Here is a 27,536-nt window from a genome sequence, read left to right as displayed (position 1 = left end):
TGTATAATAGGTCACTATATTAGTTTAAGCATGTAACTGACTTTTCGAGACAAGTTTAGGGGTGAATTTATGACTTTTCCCAAGTTTTAAATTTAAACTTGAATAAATAAAAATTTATGTGACATAGTAAATATTTGTATTGAATTGACAATAATATAGTTATGTTAAAATAAAGCACAAAAAAAAAACATTAAAGGTTGGATCCTTAATTAGAAGTTTTGAATGAAGATAAACTTGTATTTACAATATATAGTTATGTTTCGAAAGGATTACAAACTACGTGATGAAAACATCAGAATGGAAGAAAATGCCATTTAAATGTCTAGATAGTAACCATGGGTTTGTTTGATCATGAAAATTGTGGAATTCAAAAAATACATATTTTATTTTCAAAGTAAAAAGGGAAAATGCATAAGTACCCCCCAGCCTATGCCCAAAATCCCTGAGACACACCTAATCTTTACTAAGGTCCTATTACCCTCCCGAACTTATTTTATATATAATTTTCTACCCCTTTTCGGCCTACGTGGCACTATCTTGTGGACCCAAAGTGTGTTGACAATTTTTTCAAGGATAGTGCCACATAGGCCGAAAAGAGATAGAAAATTAATTAAAAAATAAGTTCGAGGGGGTAATAGGACCTCTTGTTAGGTGTGTCTCATGGATTTTGGGCATAGGCTGGGGGGGGGGGGGATACTTGTGCATTTTCCCAAGTAAAAATATACTTATTTGAAAATTAGAGTTATATTTGATTATACATACAAACTAGAGTTATATTTGGTCATACATACAAATTAGAGTTGTTTTTAAATTTTGTTAGTGATTTTGAGTGAAGAATAAAAATAATTTTTTGATACTTTTCAAATATAAGATTTTATGATCATACAAGATTTCTTAGATCAACTTCGAAAAAAATAAAAGATATGCATGATCGAACGACCATTCAAACAAATAAATTAAAACATTGAGGAATATTATCATAATAAAGAAATAAAATATAACATTACCAAATTAATTTTCAATTTTTTTTTCAGCTTAATGCATAAAAGACACTCAAACTTATCATTCATCATCAACTAACAAGTAAGCATTTCAGCTTTGAATATGTATATCTAGACATTTCAACTTATTTTTAACGTGTCATTTGAACATTTCAACTTATATAATTGATTATCTAAACACCTTCAAAATCTATATATCACATTACTATTATGCATCCCTGAAATACAGTGAAAACAAGTTGAAATATTCAATTGTCATTCATCACACTTTCCAAATTAGAGTGCATGAATAAACCTAAATTTAAGTATTTGTATATATATTATAATATATTATAAAATAAAATGGAGTACTAATTTTAAAATGACAAAAGACGCTTAGAGAGAGTGAAATGAATCAAGAAGAGTACATATATGAGTAATATTTCTTTCACTTGTAAGTCAAAAATACTTTAACTCATATTCTTGGACAAAAATAAATAAATCACGTGGACATCATATTTTACAATATTATTATGCCATTTTTCAACAAATAATAAAACAAACTTTCTAACCAGTTTATATAAAAAGAAATTCACACAGACCCTGTTTAACTCCTTTTCTTCTTCATTTTGAAGAAAAAAAAATGGAAACTCTTCCTCCACTGCAAAAGTGCACAGTGAACAAATTTTCAGCCATAGTAACCAGAACTCACACTTTTATTCACTCAATAGCAATACTTTTCATGCTCTACTACAGACTAATAATCAATCTCAAGGAAATTCCAATCTCATTTTTACCTTATTGGTTCCTAATCTTCGTTTCCGAGCTAATTCTCTCCTTCCTCAGGACACTCGACTCAGCTCATATATTTTCTCCAGTTACCCGCTTCGTCTACCCGGAAAACTTGCCGCCGGACGATGAACTACCGGCAATCGACGTTTTCGTATGTACGGCCGATCCGATAAAGGAACCGGCGTTGGGAGTTATGAACACTGTTTTATCAGCGATGGCGATTGATTATCCGCCGGAGAAGGTAACAGTGTACCTTTCCGACGATGGCGGTTCGGTTACGACGCTGTGTGCGGTTCGTGAAGCGTGGAGATTTGGACAAGTGTGGATTCCGTTTTGCAGGGAATTTGGAGTGAAGAGGATTTGCCCTGAAACTTTTTTTCAAGCAGCTGATGATGAGATTAATGGCGGCAAGGATTATTTGCTAGAAAGAGACAACATTCAGGTAGTCGATTTTGGTTTGGTCAGGGATAAAATTATTTTGAAATTATAATTTTCATAATATATAATTTAAAAGTATTCTTATACTTTTTCGTTGGCTTTCACTAATATTTCGATTTAAACTTTGCATCCTCTCAACAAACAAGAACTTAGTATGAATGTTTACTATAATTTTTATTTATTATATTAAAAATAAATATTTATTTTTATTTAAAAATAAAAACTAATAATTTATTATTTAATTCTTAATTTATTTTTATTATTAATCATAGTAATTTTTTAAGACATTAAATTTGTTAAATCTTTTCTACATGAGCCTCGACATACAAACCCAATTAATAATCTTTTCAAACTTGTCATCACACTAGAGGCCACTTTTTTAATTTATATTATCTTTTCAACTCATAAATTATTCTTCACTGCATCTTGTCTGCAGAAAATGTATAGTTTAACTTTTCTCAATCTGAGTCAAACTAATCTAATAAAGTAGTGCTTTAACTTTTATTTTTTAAAACTCTATTTACAGTTAGTTTGTCTCATCCTAAGTTGTTCGGACTCTTCAAAAATCGTATCATATTCGTATCGAATCTTTAAAAATATATACTATTTTGGAGAATTCGACATGCACCCGTTAACATTTTTGGAAAAGTCCAAGCAACATAATTCTTATCAGTTCTAAATAATAATTAAAACAGGCGTGAAGGTGTGTCTGGTATAGAGGAAAACATTTTTTACTTTTTCTGTGTTATTGGTTAAAATATTTAATAAATATTTTTGCAAGGGAAATTAAGAAAAATGACTTGCCTAATAAAAGTATGATAAACAAGTTGCATAAGTGAAATTTCAAGTTTATTGTCTCCTCCCCAATCCAATTCTCCCAACCCCCACCCGTTGACCATCCCACCCCGCCACCGCCCCCCAACACCCACTCTTCATCCCATTCTGCCTCCACAATGTTTTGCTATATAACATAAAAATGTTTTGGGGTAATATTTTCTTGCTTACTTACCAAACACTAGAAAATAAGTAGNCATTTTTGGAAAAGTCCGAGCAGCATAATTCTTATCAATTCTAAATAATAATTAAAACAGGCATGAAGGTGTGTTTGGTATAGAGGAAAGCATTTTTTACTTTTTCTATGTGTTATTGGTTAAAATATTTAATAAATATTTTTGCAAGGAAAATTAAGAAAAATGACTTTCCTAATAAAAGTATGATAAACAAGTTGCATAAGTGAAATTCCAAGTTTATTGTCTCCTCCCCAATTCAATTCTCCCAACCCCCACCCGTTGACCATCCCACCCCGCCACTGCCCCCCAACACCCACTCTTCATCCCATTCTGCCTCCACAATGTTTTGCTATATAACATAAAAATGTTTTGGGGTAATATTTTCTTGCTTACTTACCAAACACTAGAAAATAAGTAGAAAATCCACTTATTTTTCAAAAAGACATTTTCTAGAAAATCATTTTCCGTGGAAACAAGCGAAGTGTGTTTGGTATGACGAAAAAATGTTTTCCGCGGAAACCCTTGAGAAACGCACAGCGGTGAACCACTCCTGTGCAATCACACAAAAGATGAAACATACTAGGTAAGCTCAATGTGACTAGCTCGATTGAGAAGTTGTTGGCAAGGGGATTCGATCCCTGGCATCCCTTATGGGATACTACTGTAACATTAGCACCAACTCAGCCACTCTTCTGGGTCTTGTGATCATTTTATACATAGTTTGTTGAGCTATTATCTTTTACTTGTATAATTTATGGATTTTAGTTTCCCACATTTTATTTGTGTTTGATAATTAACATCTTCATACGTAGAAAGAGTACGAGGAGTTCAAGGAGCGGTTGAAGAAAGCTCAGGAAAATGGAGGGACAAAGGATACTGGAGTCCAATTTGGCCCAAATCGTGATACTGTAATTGAGGTACAGTTTTAATGAGAAATTGATATAAATAGTTGTGTATCATAGACAAACATTTAATGTAGACATAATATATAATAGGCATAATACATAAATATATCTTTTAACTTAACCTCATTTCATATTCATGACCTTCAATTTTGGGTGTGCGCAAGTAGACACTTGAACTTGTATAAAGTTGAATAAATAGACCCATGAGTCCTACGTGGCATAATACATAGAGGACCCAAATTGCCATGTATAACTATCCCTTTTTTTCATATCACCTACTGCAACAATTTAATTTTTCTTTTTTTCTACTCGATATTCGATACCTATATTAAGATATCTGACTAATCTGATTTTCACTCAATGTCTAATATCTATATTAGGATTCCGACTAATTCAAAATTTTCTTGCAGATAATAGGCCAGAGAGGTTGTGGAGCCAAAAATAATGGCAAAGCTAAACTATCATCTCTTGTTTATGTTTCAAGGGAGAAAAATACTTCTCATCCCCATCATTTCAAAGCTGGAGCACTCAATGCTCTTGTATAATTCTCTTTCACCCTTTTTATAAACAGCTATTTATGTGTATTTTTAGTCTGTGAAAAAACAATATCACCTTTCTACATTTAGTACCCTCCCGTTTTAATTTATGTGAACTTATTTGATTGGACACAAAATTTAACAAAAGAGCATTTTTTTTTTATAAATTTGTGATTTTGAACATGTTTTAACGTTTGTGTAGTTGTAAGAAGTTCTCAATAAGCATAAAATGGGAAGTTTAAGTTGGTATTTCCAAATTTAAAAAGACATAATTATTTTTTGGAACTAACTAAAATGAAAATAGGGTCACATAAAGTGGAATAGAGGAAATAAAAGTTTTTAATTCCAAATTTCTTTTGTCCCCCCTTATGACACTTTCAGAATGGCATGACATGTTTAGGATAATAAGATTCAAAAATCTTAGTTATGTTCTTAAACTTATTGTTACGGAAATTTTAATTTTTTTTTGAGAAGCTTTAATAGCCACACAAATATTGTGGAATGTTTAATACCACAAGTTTGAAAAATCATCAGATCTTTCTTAAGCTTTGTGTCTATTCAAACTTTAGAACTGACTGAGCATCTTTTAATTAAATAATTATCTTTACCCTTTATGACACTCCCTGAGTGTTATGACAGGTTTAAGATGATAAGTTTCACAAATATTCATTATATTCATTAATCTTGTGTCCAATTAGGTGAAGATTCATAAAACAAAACAGGGTGAGTATATTTTCTTAAAAAAATATTGAATGTGAATAATAGGGGCGTAGCCAAGGCCAAGGGGGTTTAAAATTGAACTTCTTCGGCGGAAAATTACACGGTTTATACATGATTAAAATTATTATTTATATCTATATAGTATATGTTGAATCTTCTTTGACTTTTCTGTGTGTTTACTTCTTCATATTTTGGACTCCCTTAATGAAAATCTTGATTCCGTCACTCATGACCAAGAGTAATCATATGATTTATTTATTTTTGCAGCTTAGAGTATCTGGAATCATAAGCAACTCACCATACATATTAATGTTGGATTGTGATATGCACTCCAATGATCCATCTTCAGCTAGACAAGCAATGTGCTTTCACCTTGATCCCAAAATCTCTCCCTCACTTGCATTTGTTCAGTTCCCTCAAAGATTTCGCAACATTAGCAAGAATGATATTTATGATTCTGCCATGAGAAATTGTTTTGTGGTAAGTTTTTCATATCATATATGGTTTTAAATTTTATACATTGACGTTGTAAAATAATGTGTATACATTAAGATCATCAATATATAACTGCTTTGAGATGCTTTACTTTAGCCGAGGGCCTATCGGAAACCCCCTCTATCTCTACGAGGTAGGAATTAAGTTTGTGTATACTGTATACTCTACCCTCCCCAGACTCCACATTGTGGGATTACACTATATATGTTATTGTTGACTCTAAGTTATATATACCATCAAAAAAATTTACACCATCAAGTTAACTTCGTTGTAGCATGAAACTATCTTATTTTCAAGATTACACATCTCACATTTCTTTTTTTTTTTGATAAAGAATTACACATCTCACATTTCAAGGAGATTTACCTCTAGATATCATTTAAATGACCTAATAGTGTAAAAGAATCTTTCACTAATGATGTATATAAATTAAACTCTTTATGTTATGTTGGTAATTAGAGAGAAATCTCTTGATAACTATTCTCTGCAAATTTCTTGTAAATATCTATCAAAGAATTTGGTCTGTTACTATATATTTAGGTCAGGTGGCCAGGGATGGATGGGCTTATAGGACCTATGCTATCTGGTACATGCTTCTATATGAAGAGGAAAGCTCTATATGGGACTGCTATACACAAAGGTACTGCTCAATCAATTAAAGATTTGTAAGTTTCACATATTGACAGTATATGATTTATTTTTTTGATAACCATGGTATCTGAGTCAGCTTGTGCACATCGCAACTTACTCCACATGATACCTGCCACCTCCCACGAGTAACAAGTATCAACTAACTCTGTTCACTAAGATTAGAACAGATGGGATGAAATCACGTAGTGTTTTGTCTCTACCTCATGGTGCTCAACTCATTTCATTGACTACTAGATTATACCCTTGGGCAAAGTATATGGATTTTTTATACGATCAAATAAGTTGACTTACAATAACATGTAAATCTTCATAGCAAACAAACCTGATATAGTAATGTGAAAAATAGAATAATAACCTGTTATCTGTGTTGTTCGAACTCTTCAAAAATGCCAATGGATGCATGTCGGATTCTTCGGCAACATTTTTAGAGAATCTGAGCAACACATCCTGCTGTAGTTGGTTAAAATGAATTGATGGTGCATATAACTTGATATAAATCCATTATAAAAATGCTCTCCAATAATTCTAGACAAATTTGTCTCTTCAATAAAAAAATTTCCATATATACTCTGTAGTAATCGCAATTCTTTTAACTTTTTAACCAGACATGGATCTTAGTGAGCTGAAGAAGTATTTTGGTTCCTCAAATGAATTCCTAAATACTGTTATTACATGCATTAATGATAAGCAAAATGACACTGGCATCAAGGAATTTGCTGACAGTAAGATCCAAGAAGCAAGATTTTTAGCCTCTTGCACCTATGAGGAGGAGTCACAATGGGGAGAAGAGGTAAGTCGACAGTCACATTAATGCTGAAAATCAATTATATATATTTTAAAGGTGGCAAGTATGCAGATTGAGTTAAATTGAAGCGAGGAAAAATAGGTCAAACTGATAAATGGTTTATGTCCCGACCCCTTCAAAGTTTCTTGGGTCAAAATGACTAAATAATGAATCATAGCCCAACCCCAATATGACCTATGTTTCCTATATACTTTTTTATTTTGCTTTTTGAAAATAGAATGTGAATGCTAATGTAATTTTGTCAAATTATTAGCTTATGTCCTCTCAAATTTATGCAATTCGAATTCTCCAAATTCTATTTTCTATACATTGGTTTGAGTTGCACCATTTTGACACAATAATTTGATGGGTCATTTCGAGTTCAATCCATTGGGTCAAATCAACAAACATGATAGTTATGATAATCAATGTAACCCCTTTTAACTTGGGTAGTTGGGCCAGAGGCGGAGCTAGAGGCCAGGTTTATCTATATCCCTTAAGCGTAAAATTACATTATTAATATAAGGTCGAAAATAGCTTTTGATGTATATATAGTAGAAGGTGAGGATCTCCTAAAATTACATTGTGTATATAAGGTCAAAATTATTTGATTTCTCTTGCCTTCTTCATATGCTTACTTCTTTATATTTTGAATTCCCTCAGTAAATATCCTGGCTCCACCACTAAATCGAACGAGTTACACCTAAAGAAATGGATTGATTTTAATTTGCCACCTCTAGCATAACTCTATCAATTCTTCATTCTATCATATTTGCGCTAACTTTGATTGACTTCATTTATATATACAGATAGGATTCCTGTACCATTCAGTGGTGGAAGACTACTTCACAGGTTTCATTATGCATTGCAAAGGCTGGAAATCTGTGCTTTATAACCCTTCAAGGCCAGCATTTTTAGGCAGTAGTTCAACAAATTTGAATGACACATTAGTTCAAGGAACAAGATGGAATTCTGGACTAGCTGAAGTTCTTTTCTCAAGATTTTGTCCCCTCATATATGGCTTGAAATCAAGAATGCCTCTTCTTGAACGCATGTGTTATGCTTACCTTGCTTCTCAGCCTCTCTTTTGCTTCCCAGCTTGGTTTTTAGCTATCATTCCTCAGCTTTGTCTCCTAAATGGCATTCCCATTTACCCTAAGGTATGAGGATTGAACTTATATACACTGATAATGCAAAAATATTTTGAACGGTCGGTGAATTTTAACGAGCTGCAACAAGTAAAAGTATATGTGTCATGTATCTATTGGTTTTTAGCTATCATTCCTCAGTTTTGTCTCCTAAATGGAATTGCCACCCTATGGTATCAGGATTTAACTTATATACACTGATAGTGTAAAAATATTTTAAACAGTCGGTGAATTTTACGTGCTGCAGCAAGTAAAAGTATATATGTGATGTTATTAAATGACATTCCCATTTACCCTACGGTAAGAGAAAATATCAATTTTAAGGTTTAACTTACATCTTTGATAAAACTTACCTCCACCCGATTTTCATCAAAGTTCAAACCAACAGATATATGAGAAACTGATATGGTTTGGCTTGAAAATAGAGCAAGTAATTACCATTGGATTTAAGTTATATACACTAACGATTTTAAGATTTTCTTTTATGCTATCAGCGAATTCTAACCTGTGATAGCAGGTTAGGTACCATTTTTATTACATTTTCAATAAGAGCTTATAATCAAGAGATTTACCTATAATTATCTATTTAGTGACCAGATTGTGTGAAGCTTTAATTAACTCATCAGTCTATAGAACTTAAATTCATTACTGTTATCTTTTATATGACTAGCATAAAATTCTTATTCCACTATCAATATATAGGACTTGATCAAAACTTCCAGATAAACTTTGATGGTAACTATATTATATTTTCACAGGTCTCAAGTCCATGGTTCTTTGTATATTCTTTTCTTTTCTTGTCAACACTTTCGAAATACTTATGGGATGTTGTAAACACTGGAGGGACAATGAGAACATGGTGGAATGAATGGAGGGTATGGATGATAAAATCTATAACAGCTTATTTCTATGGAACTTTGGATGCAATCATGAAGTTATATGGCTTTAGAAAAGCAAGTTTTTTGCCCACAAATAAAGTTGTTGATGATGAACAATTGAAGAGGTACCAAATGGGAATTTATGATTTTCAAGCATCTAAAATGCTAATTGTCCCTTTGGTTACATTAGTCATATTGAATATGATTTCCTTCACTTGGGGAGTTATTGGAAAAATGATTCTAGAAGGGAGATTGAGTGATTTGTTTGGTCAAGTGTTCCTCTCATTTTTCATCTTGGTGGTGAATTATCCTATAATTGAAGGGATGATATTGAGGAAAGACAAAGGAAGCATTCCACTCTTTGTGACTCTATTGTCTATTTTGCTTTCTTTTTGTCTTTTGTTCGTTGGTTCTATTTTTGTAAGGTAAGATGATTACTTAGCTTAAGATAGAAAATAAGAATTATTGATCTCTATTTTCCACTTCTGATGTTGTCTAGTTTCGCCTTATGGGATTTCATTGGTTATGTTGTTTTTGTGGTATTGTCTAATCTCCCATATCAATTTTATAACTATTACTATCTCACTCTTCGATATTATTATTATTGATCTCCATTTTCCACTTATGGTGTTGTCTACTTTCCCACTTCTGCAATTATATTGGGTATGTTGTTGTTGGTTTATCTCTTTGAAGTAGTAATGCTTATTTTCACTAGATGTATATACTATAAGAGCATATACGAGGAGAGAGAAAAAGGATCATGTAGCTCATGCTAGATTAACCGTATTCTGAGTTGAAACGATCAACCTATTTGAAGTGACCCATTTGTATCGGAGAAGCCCGTGTAAGAACAATGTCATGTTCAAGGTTTCTTTTCACCTCGATACAATATATATTTGTGCATCATTTCTAACTCTTTTAGTAATAGACATTTATTACTACATCAGCAAAAGGGTTCTGCCTCTGGCTCCACCAATAAATTAATAGGATTCCAGTAGAATTTTGAAGAACTCATAATGTTCAAATTTCGGACTCGCCTCTGACTCCACCAATAACATTTTATAGTACGAAGACACCACACATCATAGCTGCAAGAGCATATTATTTGTGGTAACAAAATAAACTACACCAAAACAATGTACCTATTTGTAGTGGATTAATCACATCAGGAGCATATATGAGGCGAGAAAAAAAGGCCCATGTAGCTCATGTTGGATTAATCGTATTCTAAGCCAAAACAATGAACCTATTTGAAGTGGCCATGTATGATAATGCTGCATTCATGATTTCTTTTCACCTTGATACATTATGAAATTGTGCAATATCTTCAGTTTCTAGTTCAATACACCTTATATTCGTTGAATTGATAACAATATTTTCTACTTATGTGAGGTGAATACGAATCGTGTTGGAACGATTTTTGCTAACAAATGATGTGTTAGGCTAGTGTAGAGATAGAGGGACAGGACGGGTTCAGGCTTATCCTGCAAAGACTTTTTAACCCGCATTACTCCGTCCGCATATCAATGTTTTCTGTTTTCAACTATTCTCGCATAAACCCGCCTCGTTAGCTAGCAACAACTTCTGTATTTTGTAGCTCTGATTAATTTGTTAAGCCAATAGCAAATCTTCTCATCTATTAATTGTTTGTTGAACTGATATGTTTATAATTTAACTCTGCTGATTATATTGGAAGAATTCTTACTAAAATTACACGGTATCTTTTTCCTTACGATAACGATATACTAAGCATGATTAAGATTATCGTTTAGTTAAACAAATCTAGATCATTAATATGTAAATGGACTAGTATTCAACAACAGCATCCTGATAGACCTTATTCATACCTTGGAGAGGTAGAGTCGTAGAGAGGTTGTTTTCTCTCTGGATGTTGCCACTTCTTAAACACCAAAACTGCCGGCAATTTCTCCTTCTTCACCTCCTCCTTACCACCAGAAACTGAATTCATCGGCTGCTGTTAAATTGCTAGATATAGGCTATGAAATCAACGGCGATAGAAGAGGAATACCTACATTCCAATCGGTTGCACAATTTATTTGTATTGACGCTGGAGCTCGCCGTTGCAACCGTCTCGGTCACTGCTGGTCGCCTGAAAATGTGTACTGGCTTGCTTGATATCCGCCATAAAACGAAGTAAAACGTTCAAAATAAATCACTATTAGATTGTTTTCATCACCGGTCTATATTTCCTGAACATTATACAAACGGCACTTACAGAGTCGTTGCCTCGTAGAATGACGGCGTCACAGGATGTTGCCACTTCGGAAACATCAAAACTGCAGGCAATTTTCTCATTCACCTACTCCTTACTGCCGGAAATTGAACTTATCGCTGCCGTTAAATTGCTAGATACAGCTATGAAATAAACAGTTATAGAAGAGGTATAGCCTCATACCAATCGATGCATAATTTATTTGTATCGCTGGAGCTCGCCCTTGCAACCGGCTTGGTCGCCGACGGTCACCAAAATAGGTACTCGTATACTTGATATCCGCCATAAAATGAAGTAAAAAGTTCAAAATAAATCACTATTAGATTGATTTCATCACCGATCTATATCTCCCGAACATTATACAAACGACATTACGGAGTCATTGCCTCTTAGCATAACGGCGTCACAGGATGTTGCCACTTCGGAAACACCAAAACTTCAGGCGATTTCTCCTTCTTCGCCTCCTCCGTACTACCGAAAATTGAATTTATCGCTGCCGTTAAATTGCTAGATTCAGGCGATGAAAATCAACGGCGATAAAAGAGGTATAGCTACATTTCAATCTGTTAAACAATTACTCAATTAGTATCAACGCTGGACCTCGTCGTTGTAACCGGCTTGGTTACCGGAGGAGATCGTCGATTGCTTTGGATTCGCCATGAGAGAAATGAAATTGAATATGGCGGAAGAAATATGGGGGAAAGGGTATTTATAGGGGAAAATGTTCGATGGTGAAGATTTTCTATCAATGTTGAATTTTCTTTTCTTAAAAATAATCATAATTTTTTATTTTTCAACTCTTATAAATTTGACAAGGCATATATGTATTAGAAAATCCATATTAAGGAAAAAAATTGTAACTGATTTTTTTAGAAAATTTGAGAATTTTTCTATCTATAAAGAATTTTCTCAAATAAACATACATAGTTTGGATGAGCAATATTCAAAAAATTTACTCACGACTCACGAGTTTTACATATAAAATAAATTAGACGATATAAATTAATCAAATCACACTAACATATTTTTATAAAATATTTATTGGCTTTCATATATCACTTATTATTTAAATTCTATAAGACATCTCTCCAAAAAGCTACCTCAACTTATTTGCAAGCAATAATAGTTGTTATATCTAACTATTATATTCCATCTTCAAAATTAATTGATTCAACCAATATGAATTATATTGTATGAATGCAAAAACAATTTTATCTACCCATGAAGCATTAGTTCTTTTTTTTCCCTTCATTTTTTCACCAATATTACATCTAATTCAAATATGCAATAAGCATAGACAACAAGATCATATCTTGGTTTGTTACTTCAAAAATACTTTACAAAATTCAGGTGGAACAGTTGTAACTATACAAAAACAATTTTATCCACCCCATGGACATAAATTTCTTGTTTTTTTTCACTAATTTTACATCCAATTAAATATAAATATAATTGGACTTTTCCAAATATATTAAAATCAATTATCTGAAAAGCATCTTGAGCTCTTCAATTCTAGCAGACCTCACTTCTTCATCAGTCAAAGCTCCAGCTATCATCCTTTGCTTTCTTGCTTGGACTTGTTGCATTCTTTCTTCCACTGTGTCCTAAATATAACACCATTTTACCAAAAAGACAAATCAACAATATGTATAAACTAAACAAATAAAATTGTTAACAAAGGTACCTATTTGTCAGTGACGGAGCTAGACATTCATATAAGAGGACTTACAAAAATATTACACCTAGCATTTAAACACAATGTCACAACCTAAAGCAATTTTTGAACCCTTTTATCACTGAACTAGAAGTCTTCCTACCATTCACCAATACATGCAAGTCTTCCATAGTAAGGCTTAGGGAGAAAAGATTACCTTAGTCACTGACAGAATCAAGATTTTCACTAAAAAGTTCAAAATATGAAGTAAACACTTGAACATCGACGGGTTTGGATCCACCCCTTACTTTTCTTAAATCTATTAAGTGTTTGATCAAGAATATTAGTACAAGTGACAGCTTTGATAAGAGCAATCTTTACCTCAACAATGAACCTTCTAACACGAACTGTTTTCTTTTGACCAATACGATGAATTCTCATAATTGCTTGTTCTTCGACAGCAGGATTCCACCATGGATCCTGTAATGATTAGAAGTAAGAACATTAACACTGTAGAGAAAAAGATTTGGGGGTGGGAGGAATGTATATAGAATTACCATGATAAAGACATTAGAAGCTGCTGTTAAGTTCAAGCCAACACCTCCAGCTCTTAGTGACATTAACAAAATCTGAAACAAGGTGATATTTTTAAAAAGTTAAGCTTTGAATGAGCTAAGCAAAACATTCAAGTTGAATAGTGTATTGGTATCCTATGTTGCTCAGACTATTGAGAAAATGACATCAGATGCCTGTTGAATCCTCCAAAAGTAGTTTTAGTTTTGGAGGATCCAACAAGGGTGCCACAACTTTTTTTTGAGAGTCTAACAACATTCGTACTTGTTCGACTCTTCAAAAATGCGTACTTTTTGAGGATTCAACATGCATTTTTGGTGAGTCCAACTGAGACATAGATGATAAGTACTACTTACTGTTTTTTCATTAGTCTCACTGAACTCTTTCAAGACCCTTTCTCTTTGTTTCTGTGACAATTTCCCATCAAACCTCAAGTAGCCAATTTGCTTTCTTTTGAGTGGGATTTCCAAAAGATCAAGAAATGAAGTCCATTGGCTAAAAACAATGCTTTTTTCACCAGATTTTCTTATAGGTTCTAAGCAATCCATCAGCATTGAAACCTTAGAAGATACTTGCCAGTTCTTCTCAACATCAACTCGAAACCGATTTGCAGAAGGACATGTGAATAGCTCATGTTTCTTTATCATTTGCCTACAAATTGGGCAAAGTCCACTTGCTGGAGTTCTCCAGCTTGAAAGAAGGCATTCTCTGCACATTCTGTGGGCACATGGTGTTAGCACAGGGTCATCTGCTGACTCGAGGCATATGGGACACTCCATATTTTCGCCATTTCGAATTCCCTCAACAACTTCTTCTACATATGCTGGTGTAGGTGCTTTCTGTGTTGATGAATCAGGATTTGTTTCCAAGAACCTTCTTGTTAGTTTGTCTAAATCTGCAAATTCTTGATTATCACTTCGGCTGCACATTACAAGCAATATATATAGTGTTATATTTTAGAAGAAACTAACAAGCTATGTTGTAAGATTCTAGGTTGCTCAAACTCTTCAAAAATATTGTCACATGTGTTGGATCATACTAAACCTAGCACTTCTGAAAGATCCGACAAAAGTGCAGCAATATTTTTGGAGGGGAACATAGGTTAAATTATAGCAAGTTTATTGGATTGAGAATGATTTTAACCTCATCACAAGGAAAGGATGGTTGCAACACTGCCTCAGTCGAAGTAGTAATTCAAGAATATTAGCATAGTTGTGAAGAACTTTTCCTTGTGCCACAAACTGATCAAATTGAACCTGGTTTATTCACCAAAAACAAAAGTATAAGCATACATTCCATCAGCAACAATGATGATTACTTTGAGTAAAAAAAACACATTTTTTAACAAATTCAGTTTTTACATGGGAAGAACAAGATTTTCGTTCGTACTTTAGATCTCTTGAAGAGGGCATCATAGAAGTCACGTTCAGCTTCTGATTGTGTACACTGAATGACTTGAATGTCGGTTGGAGGGAGAACAAGAATTGCCCTGATTTCAGAAGAGTACATGTAATTGTTGAGAGAAAATCATGTTTGCAACAATTTATAAAAGAATAGGATAAAGAAGATTTAAAAAAAAATAAGAGTAAGCACCTTCCATCTTTGTCCTTGGTATCCTTTGTTCTCCTCAACATCAGTGGCCTCAAAATGGCCTTGATCAATTTTAGAGCTCTCTGATCACCATTTTCATAAGGTCTCTGTATTAACTTGTTCCACCTAAATTAGGAGCAAACAGGAAAACAGAACTACCTCAGCTGTGTTACGCGAACCTTTTAACAGATAGAAAGGGGGCAGAGTACTTGACATTTGAAAATTTTGTAATCCATCAACATATATATAACAACAAAACCAATAGAATCAATTAACGTAAACATACCATGCCCAGTTGCACCATGGCTCGACATGCAAGAAACATAAAAGGCTGTAAAGATCTTCCAAATTATTCTGCAGCAATTAGTAATTATAATATCAGTACAAATCGTTTGACACTGGGCATTTATTTCATTCATAAGCCAGATGAGATAATAATTAGCCACCATCTCAATTACAAAACTCAGTAACGCAAAAGAACTGAAGAATATCAAGCTTAGCAAATCACTGGACAGTTGCCACTCCAGTATAATCATGCAATTTTTGAGACATACCTGCAGAGGAGTACCAGTAAGACACCACCTACAATGTGCTGACAAAGTAAAGGCGGCCTGTGCACCAAGAGTCTTCCAGGATTTTATGGTGTGTGCCTCATCCAGAACCACCCGGTACCAATCAACATTATGAAATATGCTTTTCTCATTATTCTGAGTAACAACAAAGCTGTTATCAAAACAACAGTAATAGCAACACAGATGATGTCAAACTAAATGGCATGCATTACTACTTACAGCCTTATAAGTTGCACTCAAGACACCATAAGTTGTCAGGACTACATCTTGTTCTGCTATCACTCTAGGATCATTACTTCTGTCCCCGCCATAATGAACAAAAACTGAAACACTACCAGGTTTTGAATGTGCTTCAAGTTCATCCTAGCATTCAAAAATAAACAGGGATTTAGAGTAATTGGAGCTGTAGCAGTATTTCAGATCTGATAACAAGTGCCTACGTGTTAACAGAGATCTAATAGAAAAACATGGGAAAAACAAATTCTGGACATTTCATTGCATGTTTTATGACTTACCTTCCACTGGCCTAGTAATGCCATAGGACAGACAATGAGAGTGCCACCTTTTGCTTTTTTTGAGACTTCAGTATCAGTATAAGTGATTCTTTTTGTTACACATTCAGTTTCATCTGTGTCTTCCAAGACAATTTCCTGATCAGGGCTACCCCTGCCCAGACTCGCAAGTATTAGAGAAATTGTCATCACCGTCTTTCCAAGCCCCATTGCATCTGCCAATATCTGCAAAGATCAAATTGATTCTATTAAACAAAGAATACTGAAAAAAATAACTTGCAGTAAGAGAAACACATGAAGCAACAAATTAACTAACAGAAGAACCAGATCATGTCAATAAAAGACAATTAAGAGAAGGGTTAGTGAGAAGGAAAACCCACCCCTCCACGTGCTGCATTTGATGCAGTTGGGAATTCAGTAGTTGCTTCCCCAGAGAAAATGTTGACATATATTTTCCTCCTGTTGGAGAAGTTTGGTTAGTCATATATGTTTAAAAACTAACAATAACAAAATTATCTTCTTTAAGCATAGATCATCCGTGACTCTTTTTTTCTTATTTGCAATGTCTAATTCAGTGAGGGAAGTGCCTACTCTTCACATATCCGATATGCTGCCCAACACGGATGAAGAGTTTTTGATGCTTCCTCTACACCAGCTCCTTTCTCTGATTCTGACATCCAGTAAAGAGCCTCCTTCTGGTAAGGCCTTAGGCTGCACATAAGTGTATCGGGAGCCTCCATCTCCTATACAATGTATAGGATATAGACCGGTGAGTAGCAAGATTAATACACAATCAACATCGTCTCATTTCAGTTTACTAAAAAGAAGCATGTTCGTGCATTATACCTTCAAGTCATACATGTCTACAGAACCGACAAGTTTGTTAATAGATGCTTCAGAGATTTCTTGCTCATCCTTGTTTGGCTCTGATAACTGTTGGCAGCCCTTTCTTCGTTTTGCAATTGATAACACTGAAGCAGCTTCATTTGAATCAGACTGTAAGCAATAAGCAGAACATCAGTGACAATCTACTGGCTTTTCTCTTTTACTGCTGTTTTATCAAGTATAAAAAAGGTTTTGAGCAAAGGGTAAATGGGCATACCAATCAAGGTGCAAAATTAATGGGAGCAGTAATGAAAGTAAGGTTTGTTTGTGCAATTTTTGCAAAACTATTGAAGTCATATAGGTGGTTGAATTGTAAGAAAAGTTGAAAATGAAATTAAAGTTGAGAAGTGTTGAGGTGCTGTTTTTCATCCAAATTCTTCCATGTACAAAACACTCACAAATCTTCAGGATTAAACTATAAACATCCGAAAGACATCTTTAAGTTCCAAAACCATTTTTTAAGAAAAATGAGAGTGTTTTCAAAATATTGTCTAACCAGCTTAACTGTGACTACCTTTTGCAACAATATAATTGACATGCAGCTTATACTGATCAAAATAATAATAACCATACAGGTTACTATTCATGCTTTTAAATATTGAGAACTTGGCAACTTGAATTAAGAAACAAGTTCTAGACAATACAAATTAGAATCAACATACATCTAAATTGAGCTGGCGTTTACGAGAATCAAGCTCATCCGGGGTGAACTCAGCCTGCATAACATTAGTAAAAGAGAACAAAGACATCAGTGAGAAAATAGAAAGAGTTTGAATTGTTTCAAAATATTAAACAATTAACTATCTAACATACATTCTGAAAGGGTTTGACTTTGAGCAACTTGAACAATGTAAGTAGTGGATATGTTGTAGTATCAATTTGTGAGGGAGAATCCAGCCTCCATGATGACTTCTCACAGCTTGTAAACACCGAGTGGTGAATGTAGAAACTGTAAAAAAAAATATAAAAAAAATTAGCACAATGGGAACAAAAGGCATTAGCTTTGGATAGGATTGAATTTCAAGTTGATTCCATTAATGTCAAAAGTACAAAACAGCAAAGAACAGTATGTGTTTACCTTACATACAACATAAGCTCCTGCATTAGGGACAGATTTACAGGTGCAGCAACACATCGACCAAAAACCTTTACCTTTGAAGTATTTACAAGTGGAATGAGGCATTTTGCCCATTCCATTGGAAGACGCCCAATCTGTGCAGTCAGAAAAAATAGATAAGAGTATGATTTGTATTTGTATGATCTCAGCATAAAAGGATCACAATTTTCACAGGAATCAATACATGACAAAATGAGGATGAACCAATTCCCTAGTCCCTACTACCTGTGGTAGATAGAGTATTTGTGGAACAAATTCTACCATGCACAATATTTTGCACACAGAATATCTATACATAATACATATGCAAAAAAAACCATAAGAAAATTCAATAAATGTTAAATACACAACAACATACCCAATGAAATCCCAAAGTGGCATATGGGAGCGTGTAGTGCACACAAACTTAAGCTTACCTTGTGAAGGTAAAGAGGCTGCATACGATAGACTCTCCACTCAAATAAAGAATATCAGCAAGCAAGTTTGTAAAGCAAATACAATACTGAAAAAAAACATGTTGAAAACAATGGAAACGAAACCAGTAGCAACGACTAATTATACAATAATTGAAGCTAGGATCCTAATGATTGAATGCAAGTTTACCTCCCCCAATGGTTTGGTCAAGAACCCAATAACGGATTACATCAATACAATCTCAACAAACTACAACAAGAATGACCAGACTTACTACTAAAACAAGGGTTGTTATGATCAAATTCATGTTCACCTCCCCCAATCATTTGGTCAAGAGCCTAACAACTGATTACATCAATAGCATCTCAACACCAAAAAGCAAGACTTCCACACAAATAAATTCACAATAAAGTATACTTGGGAGATTTAACCACAAAAAGAGGGAACTTTAGCAAACTACAACAAGAATAACAAGAGTTAATAATAAAACAAGGGTCACAATGATTGAATTCAACTTTACCTCCCCCGATCGTTTAGTCGAGAACCTAACAATGGATGATGCAGCAGCAATAGCAGCTCTTGACCCACCCCAGTGTGAACTCTGATTACTACTCCCAAGCTGAGGAAATGAAAAATGAACAATCTCATTATTCTCCAGTTTTCTTCCCTTTGTAGTTGAAAGTCCAGTAACAACAGTTCTCCCAACTAACAACCAATCAGAATCTTCAGGGAAATCCCCATCCTCAATCACAACAGTACTAAGACTATTATTCTCAATTCCAATCTTTTCCTTAATTCCCCCAATATCCCTATTACTAGTACTACTACTATTCAGTCTGTTGTATTCGTGTTTTGACAAAGGCCTTGATGACAATGGTTCAAGACGAAGTACAGGTTCTTCTTTGAACTTAACCATTTCAAGTTTCTTTTCTTCTTTCGGTTTCTGAATATCGATTTGCGGGTTGTTTTCAGGCAACTTAAGCCATTCATTGAATTCTTTTCTAAAATCCCGCACATTGAAAACCTTCTTTTCTTCCTCTTTTTGCCCATTTTCCTCAGCACCCACATCGTATTCTTCTTTAACTTTTAGCCCGTTACCAACCGACCCTTTTGCTCCACACCCATCAAAAACCTTTCTTTCCCCTTTTTCATTGACACCCAAATCGGTTTCTTCCTTAACTTTTAACCCACTTACAGTATTACAACCCAATGATTCTTCTCCATTCTCTTGTTTTATCGGAGCAGAAATCCTTACCCCTGTGCCCGTAACAGTCTTGTGAACTATCAACGGCGTCGAAGAATCTAGCAAATGGTTAATAGCTGCTTCTGGATTGTTGTTTTTCTGTGAAAGGGGTTCGAGAATTTCATTTTCTGGAATTTCAGAACCTATTATTGAACGGATCATCTTGATATTCTTCTCATTCTCTTCAACATTTGCTTCCATTTCCATTAATTTGCAGGAAAAAAAATTGAGAGAATGAATCGGCCGAATATTGAAGATGAATTTTTTTCTAAAGGGTTTTTTTTCCTTTTTGTAGGAAATGAAAATTTTGGCGCTAATTGTTTTTACCTTCAGTTAAATATTCGCGGGTCTTCTTGTGAAGAACTTTTGGCGCGCGAAAGAAGAAGGTAAAAAAGTTACTAAGCTTTTTGATTGTGCAACGATGTCGTTTTTGTTGGCAACTGTTGAGAAAGTGCGAAACAAAGTGTTCTATGTAGTGGCGGAGATTTTTACTAAAGGGTTTAAAATATGGAGAAAAATTATACGCACGAAAAGACTCAAAAATGTCCTTAACCTGTTAGAAATAGTTTTAAAATGCCTTTCTTTCATCTATTGATTTAAAAATGTCCTTAACGTTTTCTCTAGGTTCAAAAATGTTCATTAATTAATAGAAATATGACATGAAATTTAACTTAACATGTGGCCATTTTATATTGGTCCACATAAAAAAAAATTACCCAATTAAAAGATCTGACCCAACCCAATACCCAGACCCATTTCATTGATAATTGAAGCCTTTTCTCTGTTCTTTCTTCCTCTGTTTTTTTCTTTATAAATGGTAGATGTTTAATAGCTTTCAATAAAAAAATAACAGCCAAACTGCAGCATTTTAACTCGGCAAAATCAATAAAATGCAAATCTTAAGGCTCAAAATAATACAACAAACTATTGGGTTTAGCAAGGTGTGAATGGGAAATAAAAAGAGAAAATGGAAAGTAGAAGAACCAATGAAAGTGGGGGAACCAATTTTGAATGGAAAATGAAAAGTCATTGCAAAAGTGCAAATGAAAGGTCATTTTTACCATATTGGTAGAAGAAAGGAAATTGTTGTCCTTATATTAGGAAACACTTCCTTTAGTTCTTAAAGGGTTAAGAAGAAGGTGCCGTCGTCGTTGCTCGGCCTCGAATTTGGATGTGATTGATTGATAATATTTTTGGACAAAATTTATTAAATCAATCTTGTTAAATCATTTCCTTTCTCTTATAAATTAATTCAGAATGTTAATTAAATAACATAATTAATTTGGCGCAACTGAATTTATTTGAAATTCACGTGTAACGATAATCCTTCCAAAAAGTCGTTACTTTTCCCAAACAGTAATCCTTCCGAAAAGTCGTTACTTTTCTCAAAGGACACAACGTTCTGGAAAAAACGGGTCTAAACAGATTTTTCTGAACAGACGCGTTCCTTGCTGCAAATGGGTATAAATAAGTGGTCTTTTTTGTTTTTTCAGACACTGAAAATTTTCTTCTCTGCATACATTTTCTTACATAAATAAAATTGTCAATCGACTGAGTCTGTGTGTGCTCTTGTTGTTGTTCTTGAGTTCGCTGAAGTTATTGAAGTTTGAGGTACCGCTACTTCTTTAACGGGTTAATCCGTTTTAGCTTGGGAGGAATTAATCTGCAATCTCGAGTATAGTGAGGGGATTAAATTTCTTAAGGAAATACAGTGGTTTCTGTGGACTCGGATTAAAAATCATTCTGTCAATTTCATCTTTTTTCTGTTTTTATATTATTTTTTTTACTAACTTGAATACAGGAGATAACACAAATGCAGAATTTAAATCCAAAAAATCACTGCATTTCAAAACCAAACTAACTTTAGAACTGTACTAAAAAATAATATACATTTGGTAGAAGAACAAGTAGAACTAGCTGCCCTTTGTACTTCATACACGATTCGACGACTTAAATTCAACAATGAATTGTGGTCAGAGGTGGAACTAGGATTTGGAGGTCGTGAGTGGCACATCGTTCAAGTAAGATAAAAGAATTGATTGCTTTAATTTTGGGTTACGATTCAGGTTATTAATTTTATTTTATTTTATAAACAAATCGATCAAATATATATTTTAGTAATATTTCTTTTTAGATAATTCGAGATTAGAGATAACTAAACAAATCAATTTTTATTTACTTTTTGGAATTAGATGTCTAATCCGCTTAAACTTTGAGAAAAAAAAGATGTTTCACATTAAAATTTGAGCTTGTATAAACTATCTAATACTATGAACTCAATATATTCACATTCCATTGATTTTATGTGTTGTTGGAGATATATAGTAGGGAAAAAATAAAAATTATAGTTTCAACCTAGTCATCTTGCTTAGCAAGAACGTCAGTAAAGATTGAAAGAACATTTAAATTTAAAAACAAATCTAATAATAATATTCATCATTTTTAAAACTTATATTTTTTAAAAACTACCATTTAAATATATTCTTAATAATATTTATTTGACGTTTATAATTCAATAGTCAATAATTGATAAAGAATAAACACCTAACACTCATATCAATAGATTAATAATTGATGAAAGAGAAAGTAAAAAAAAAAATTAATTGTGAAAATGAGTCAATTTGAATTAATAAAGAATAGTAAATAAATAAGAATGAATGGAGAAAAAAAATTAAAGCCCTTTACACATTAATGAAAAAGACAAAAAAGAAAAGAAAAGAAGGAGCAAACAAAAAAAGAAAAGAAAAGAAGGAGCAAACAAAAGAAATAGGTGTTTTCAGCAAGGACCGAACCCGCGTTGGCTGGGTGACAAGCGGCCTCCTTAACCAATTGAATTGTTCAGCATTTTAGTTACTGGGTGGCAAAGTTAATATATATTTAACTATTATATATATACATATATATACAACGTTTTTTCCGAGATCACTGAGTGTCGTGGCACCCCCACCTGTCCACGTAGATCCGCCCCTGATTGTGGTCCAACCTTAACTAAAAAATGACGAATCCCCACTCATCGACCCGTGGGAGAGTACGAGTGAGGATGTGCTTACAAGAGACAAACTCATATCTTTATGTATAGTACCTGAACTAAATTTTGAAGTTCTTCGATTGAAAGGCATTCATATTTCCTGTAAAAAGGGATTTTTGAAGACTCACAAGATTCATTTGGAAAATCAATGTTGGGTTTGGGTATTTGATTCGGTTCTTTTAATTGGGTAAATAATGATGTGGACCAATATAAAGTTGTCATTTGTTTAGTTAAATTTCATGTCATATTTCTATTAATTAATGGACATTTTTGAACTTTTTTTTTTAAATCTAACTTGGACCAAGGTCCATTTATTAATTGATAAAAAAGAAAGATCCAACTTGTGCTACAGACAAGCCCAAGAGAATGAACAAAAATGGAAAGAGTAAAGAAACAGACACAAACAACTAAAAAGAAAAATTCTAAACACATGAAAATAGTTGGAGAAAGCTCACGCCTCCCTTCATCCTCCAAATCAATTCCGTGAATCTTCGGCTAACTTTACCCCGATTGTCGGCGTCGAAGCATGGATTCAAGAGCTTGGGCGAGAATCACTTTTGCAATAACAAGTCTCACTACTACCATGAATTTGACTCCATTGAAGACTTCTTCTGCTCCCAGTTTGGCTTCAATCCCAACAATTCCAGGTATGCCCCTTCCTTTATGACCAAAGAGATTCCATTTGAGTGTTATGTTAACCTTTTTCCCTGACATGTGCAGGCTGAGCTCCGTAGAACTGATACCACTGCCTCAAATTATGGATTAGATCAATAAAATACTCTAGGATTTAAGACCGAAGTACCCCTAAAAAACATGTCTTGTTATATTTGTTTAGTGAATCCACACGTTGCGCATTCGATCTGGCAGTCCTTGATAAATTATTTTGTCCACTTGTATTCATCTCGATTGTTTAAAATATTTGTTTTGCCCCTTCTTGAATCTGATATTTGGTGTTCCTTTCTTGTCCAAATGTAGTATAGATTTTGCCTGTGCTGATAGATCATCGATGTAATTAAACTGGATAGACTCTGCACCTGCAAAATTAACAACTAAATTAGCTAAGAAATCTGCCAGCGAGTTCCCTTCTCTGAAAGTATGAACCACAACTACTTCTTTATTGACCATAATTTTTTTGATCTCCTTAATGTCTGCTGATATGATCCATGGAACTTCCCAATTCCCATCCAAGATTTTCTTAATAATTAAGGAATTTGTCTCTATTATCAAAGGTAAAAGATTATGGCTTAAGCAATACAATAAGCCATCTTTAAAACCTTCAACTTCAGCCTCTAATGATGAACAAAACTACAACTTGCTAGCTCTAGCATATTTCAAATATCTCTGACCATCTCTTATACAAAATGCCTTGGAACACAGGCCATAATTGACTTGACAGGAACCATCAGAGTTGCATTTGTATCTTCCTCCCTCAGGACACTTCCACCTTATCACTATGGTGCTTATTAGAGGTGTATAACTTTCCAGAAATTCTACAATATATGGCCAGGTGTTAGGTATTTCTGCCAACCAAGGGTACATTGCTCTTGCCATGAAATATACATTTCTATTGATCTCCAACACCATAACATTCCTAGTCATATTTCCCCCATGAGCTATCATGTTTCTCATTTTCCACAATTACCAAATGATAAAAGATGGCATGGCATGGCTCTACACAAAGGTTTTAATTTAGCTGCACAGTCCTCTGTCCACCATTTATAGATAGTTTGTCTCATCTGATTGAATGGTCATTCCATGCCCATAGTTGCTGCAAACAAATTCCATAAATACTTAGCATCCGAACATGATATAAATAGGTGATTAAATGATTTATGTTCATGATTGTTACAACAACAACACTCAATGGAATATGCTATCCTGCACCTAACTAGGACTTCCCCTATTGGAATCCTCTTAAACCAGATTCTCCACATCAGAAAAGATATCTTGAAAGGTAAGCCCTTCTCCCATATAAACAATATATCTATTTGAGGATCCTTCCTACTTCTGATAATATCCCATGCACTCTTAACATAAAAGTTTCCTTTACTATTTGGCATCCACCATTGCTTGTGTCACGACCCGAGAGTACCCCCTAGTCGTAACATGGCGTATTCGACCCCGAAGGGGTCTTATACGAGCCACATAGTCATTCATTGCATTCAATAATGAAAATAGTGCGGAATAAAAAAAAACTTATTTACATCCACACATTTAAACTTCATTAAAACAACTTTAAAAACACACAGCGGAAGTCTAAGTCTCACATGGCCATCTTAGACACAGTCACAAAACATAAGTAGGGACACGACCCTTTACAATCAAAAGAAGTCTATTAAGTCTATTACATGAACAAAAGAACTTAAAAGTCTTATCCTCGAATCCATGAGGACATACCAAGTCTTGGAGGAAAGCAATCNCAAATCGGTTTCTTCCTTAACTTTTAACCCACTTACAGTATTACAACCCAATGATTCTTCTCCATTCTCTTGTTTTATCGGAGCAGAAATCCTTACCCCTGTGCTCGTAACAGTCTTGTGAAGTATCAACGGCGGCGAAGAATCTAGCAAATGGTTAATAGCTGCTTCAGGATTGTTGTTTTTCTGTGAAAGGGCTTCGAGAATTTCATTTTCTGGAATTTCAGAACCGATTACTGAACGAATCATCTTGATATTCCTCTCATTCTCTTCAACATTTGCTTCCATTTCCATTAATTTGCAGGAAAAAAAATGAGAGAATGAATCAGCCGAATATTGAAGATGAAATATTTTTTTGAAAGGGTTAATTTTTTTTTCTTTTTGTAGAAAATGAAATTTTTGGCGGTAATTGTTTTTACCTTCAGTTAATTATTCGCGGGTCTTTTTGTGAAGAACTTTTGGCGCGCGAAAGAATAGGGTAAAAAAGTTACTAAGCTTTTTGATTATGCAACGATGTCGTTTTTGTTGGCAATTGTTGAGAAAGTGGGAAACAAAGGGTGTGTTTGGTATGAAGGATAATGTTTTCCTAGAAAATGTTTTCCTCGAAAATAAGTTGATTTTTGACTTATTTTCTCATGTTTGGTTGGTGAATAGAAAATATTTTCCGAAAAAAAATTTTAATGTTTGATTTATGAATGAATTTTTTTTTTTGATAAATATCTTTTATTTTTACTAGGGTAGAAAATAAATTTTGAAATTGAAAATACTTTTTAAATATAAACTTAAATTTTTTTGGGGTGGGGTGGGGGAGGGGGTGGTAGGGGGTGAGTTGAGGGTAGGGGTGAAAAATTTAATTTTTGAAGTTAAAAATATTTTTTTAAAACAAACTTGAATTTTTTTTTGGGGGTAGGGTGTCACGCCCCAAACTCGAGGGGCGCAAGTGGCTCCTAATGTCAAAACTCAGGCCTGAGCCGACCCTGCTGAACCATTTGCTACTAGTGCATGGCAGCCACACGCAATCAAGAAATCAAATAAGTATATCTCGGCTTAAAACTAAGTCATCGGTCGGCAAGGCCCCTGTCAACTGATCTATAAAAGAAACAGCTACTCCCAGGAGATCATATAAATAAATAGTCAACTAGCACAGAAGTCCTGATTGGGCAGTCGAGGGCACCATGATATCTATACCAAAACTAAAAGCAGGTATATATCAATACAATACATCAAACAGCTCACAAGCTTCCGCAAACCAACAATATAGGCCAGCATGGCCATAATGTAGCTATAAACCCCACACACTAGTCTGCAAGTCTCTAAGAGTAGTAAAGATTTGTGGGACAAGGCCCCAGCCTACCCATAAAGATATATACAACAAAAGGTAACAAACCTCCCAACTCTGGCAGCTCCGGAGGAAAGGGGCTAGCCAACCGGATAAAAGTCAATCCTGCTGCTGAGGAGGTCTACTCAGTCGTCTGTCAGGACCTGCATGCATGAATGCAGCGCCCCCAAGGCCATGGTGCGTCAATACAAAATAATGTACAGAGTACGAAAGGCAATAGACTATGATGAGGTATCCTGATATACTGGAATAATCTGATAAATAAATCAAGGATAAGATAAGTGTACTGACCTGCTCCTAAATCTAAACTTATAAAAAATAATAAAACAACAACCTAACCAAGCCCCCATAAGCTCAGCGGGTACAAACAGCACACAAGACCACCTACTCAGGCCCCCATAAGCCCGAAAGGTGCCAATCAGCCTATATACCCCTATCAGTAGTCCCCTAGCCCCGTAGGCAGTCACATAGCCCTCTTATGCATTAATATAGCCCCGTAGGTAGCACATAACTCTCTTAGGCATCAACGTAGCTTATAGACAACGCATAGCCCTCTTAGGCAACAACATGACCATGTAGGAAGCACATAGCCTTCTTAGGCGTCAATAAAGCTCTGTAGACA

At 34.3% G+C, this 27,536-nt stretch overlaps 3 protein-coding genes across 4 annotated transcripts in view; 1 reads left to right on the top strand and 2 right to left on the bottom strand.

Annotated features, from left to right (window-relative positions):
• LOC125859587 (TNF receptor-associated factor homolog 1b-like) overlaps positions 1-27,536 on the bottom strand; it is a 170,291-nt gene that overhangs the window by 31,634 nt on the left and 111,121 nt on the right. The window contains exon 1 of one of the 2 annotated variants that reach the window (XM_049539368.1): positions 4,016-4,020. The exons of the other annotated variant lie outside the window; for it this stretch is intronic. The gene's annotated coding sequence lies outside the window, so the exon portion shown is untranslated. Of the gene's footprint in view, positions 1-4,015; positions 4,021-27,536 lie in introns of those variants that run through there. 2 annotated transcript variants of the gene reach the window in all.
• Positions 1,576-9,819, top strand: LOC125859593 (cellulose synthase-like protein G2). Its single transcript, XM_049539374.1, has 8 exons — positions 1,576-2,214; positions 4,033-4,137; positions 4,536-4,664; positions 5,649-5,861; positions 6,417-6,516; positions 7,133-7,317; positions 8,121-8,471; positions 9,218-9,819. Exons 1-8 carry the CDS (start codon positions 1,624-1,626, stop codon positions 9,764-9,766), a joined length of 2,223 nt encoding a protein of 740 aa, XP_049395331.1. The 5' UTR covers positions 1,576-1,623; the 3' UTR covers positions 9,767-9,819.
• On the bottom strand, positions 12,841-25,911 carry LOC125859588 (DNA repair protein RAD5B-like). The gene is made up of 19 exons (XM_049539370.1): positions 25,806-25,911; positions 19,408-20,273; positions 18,435-18,568; positions 18,170-18,305; positions 18,019-18,072; positions 17,318-17,467; positions 17,063-17,214; positions 16,852-16,930; positions 16,475-16,696; positions 16,179-16,322; positions 15,942-16,094; positions 15,674-15,741; positions 15,391-15,513; positions 15,187-15,286; positions 14,941-15,053; positions 14,154-14,718; positions 13,782-13,853; positions 13,606-13,704; positions 12,841-13,174 (listed from the first exon to the last, which is right to left on the bottom strand). The coding sequence occupies exons 1-19, from the start codon at positions 25,867-25,869 to the stop codon at positions 13,052-13,054; spliced, it is 3,417 nt and encodes a 1,138-aa protein (XP_049395327.1). The 5' UTR covers positions 25,870-25,911; the 3' UTR covers positions 12,841-13,051.

The sequence above is a fragment of the Solanum stenotomum genome, chromosome 3 (assembly GCF_019186545.1).
Source record: "Solanum stenotomum isolate F172 chromosome 3, ASM1918654v1, whole genome shotgun sequence".
NCBI classification, from domain to species: domain Eukaryota; kingdom Viridiplantae; phylum Streptophyta; class Magnoliopsida; order Solanales; family Solanaceae; genus Solanum; species Solanum stenotomum.
This window is presented reverse-complemented; position numbering and strand designations above follow the sequence as displayed.

Bases quoted from the DNA above. Each gene is read 5' to 3' on its own strand.
- LOC125859588 (XM_049539370.1), bottom strand. From the start codon at position 25,869: ATGGAAATGGAAGCAAATGTTGAAGAGAATGAGAGGAATATCAAGATG. The intron at 16,323-16,474 runs GTAAGTCATAAA...TTTGAATGCTAG, and splicing joins CATTACTAGGCCAGTGGAAG to GATGAACTTGAAGCACATTC. The intron at 14,719-14,940 runs GTTAAAATCATT...TGTAATGTGCAG, and splicing joins CATCCTTTCCTTGTGATGAG to CCGAAGTGATAATCAAGAAT.
- LOC125859593 (XM_049539374.1), top strand. From the start codon at position 1,624: ATGGAAACTCTTCCTCCACTGCAAAAGTGCACAGTGAACAAATTTTCA. The intron at 4,665-5,648 runs GTATAATTCTCT...TTATTTTTGCAG, and splicing joins CTGGAGCACTCAATGCTCTT to CTTAGAGTATCTGGAATCAT. The intron at 5,862-6,416 runs GTAAGTTTTTCA...CTATATATTTAG, and splicing joins CCATGAGAAATTGTTTTGTG to GTCAGGTGGCCAGGGATGGA.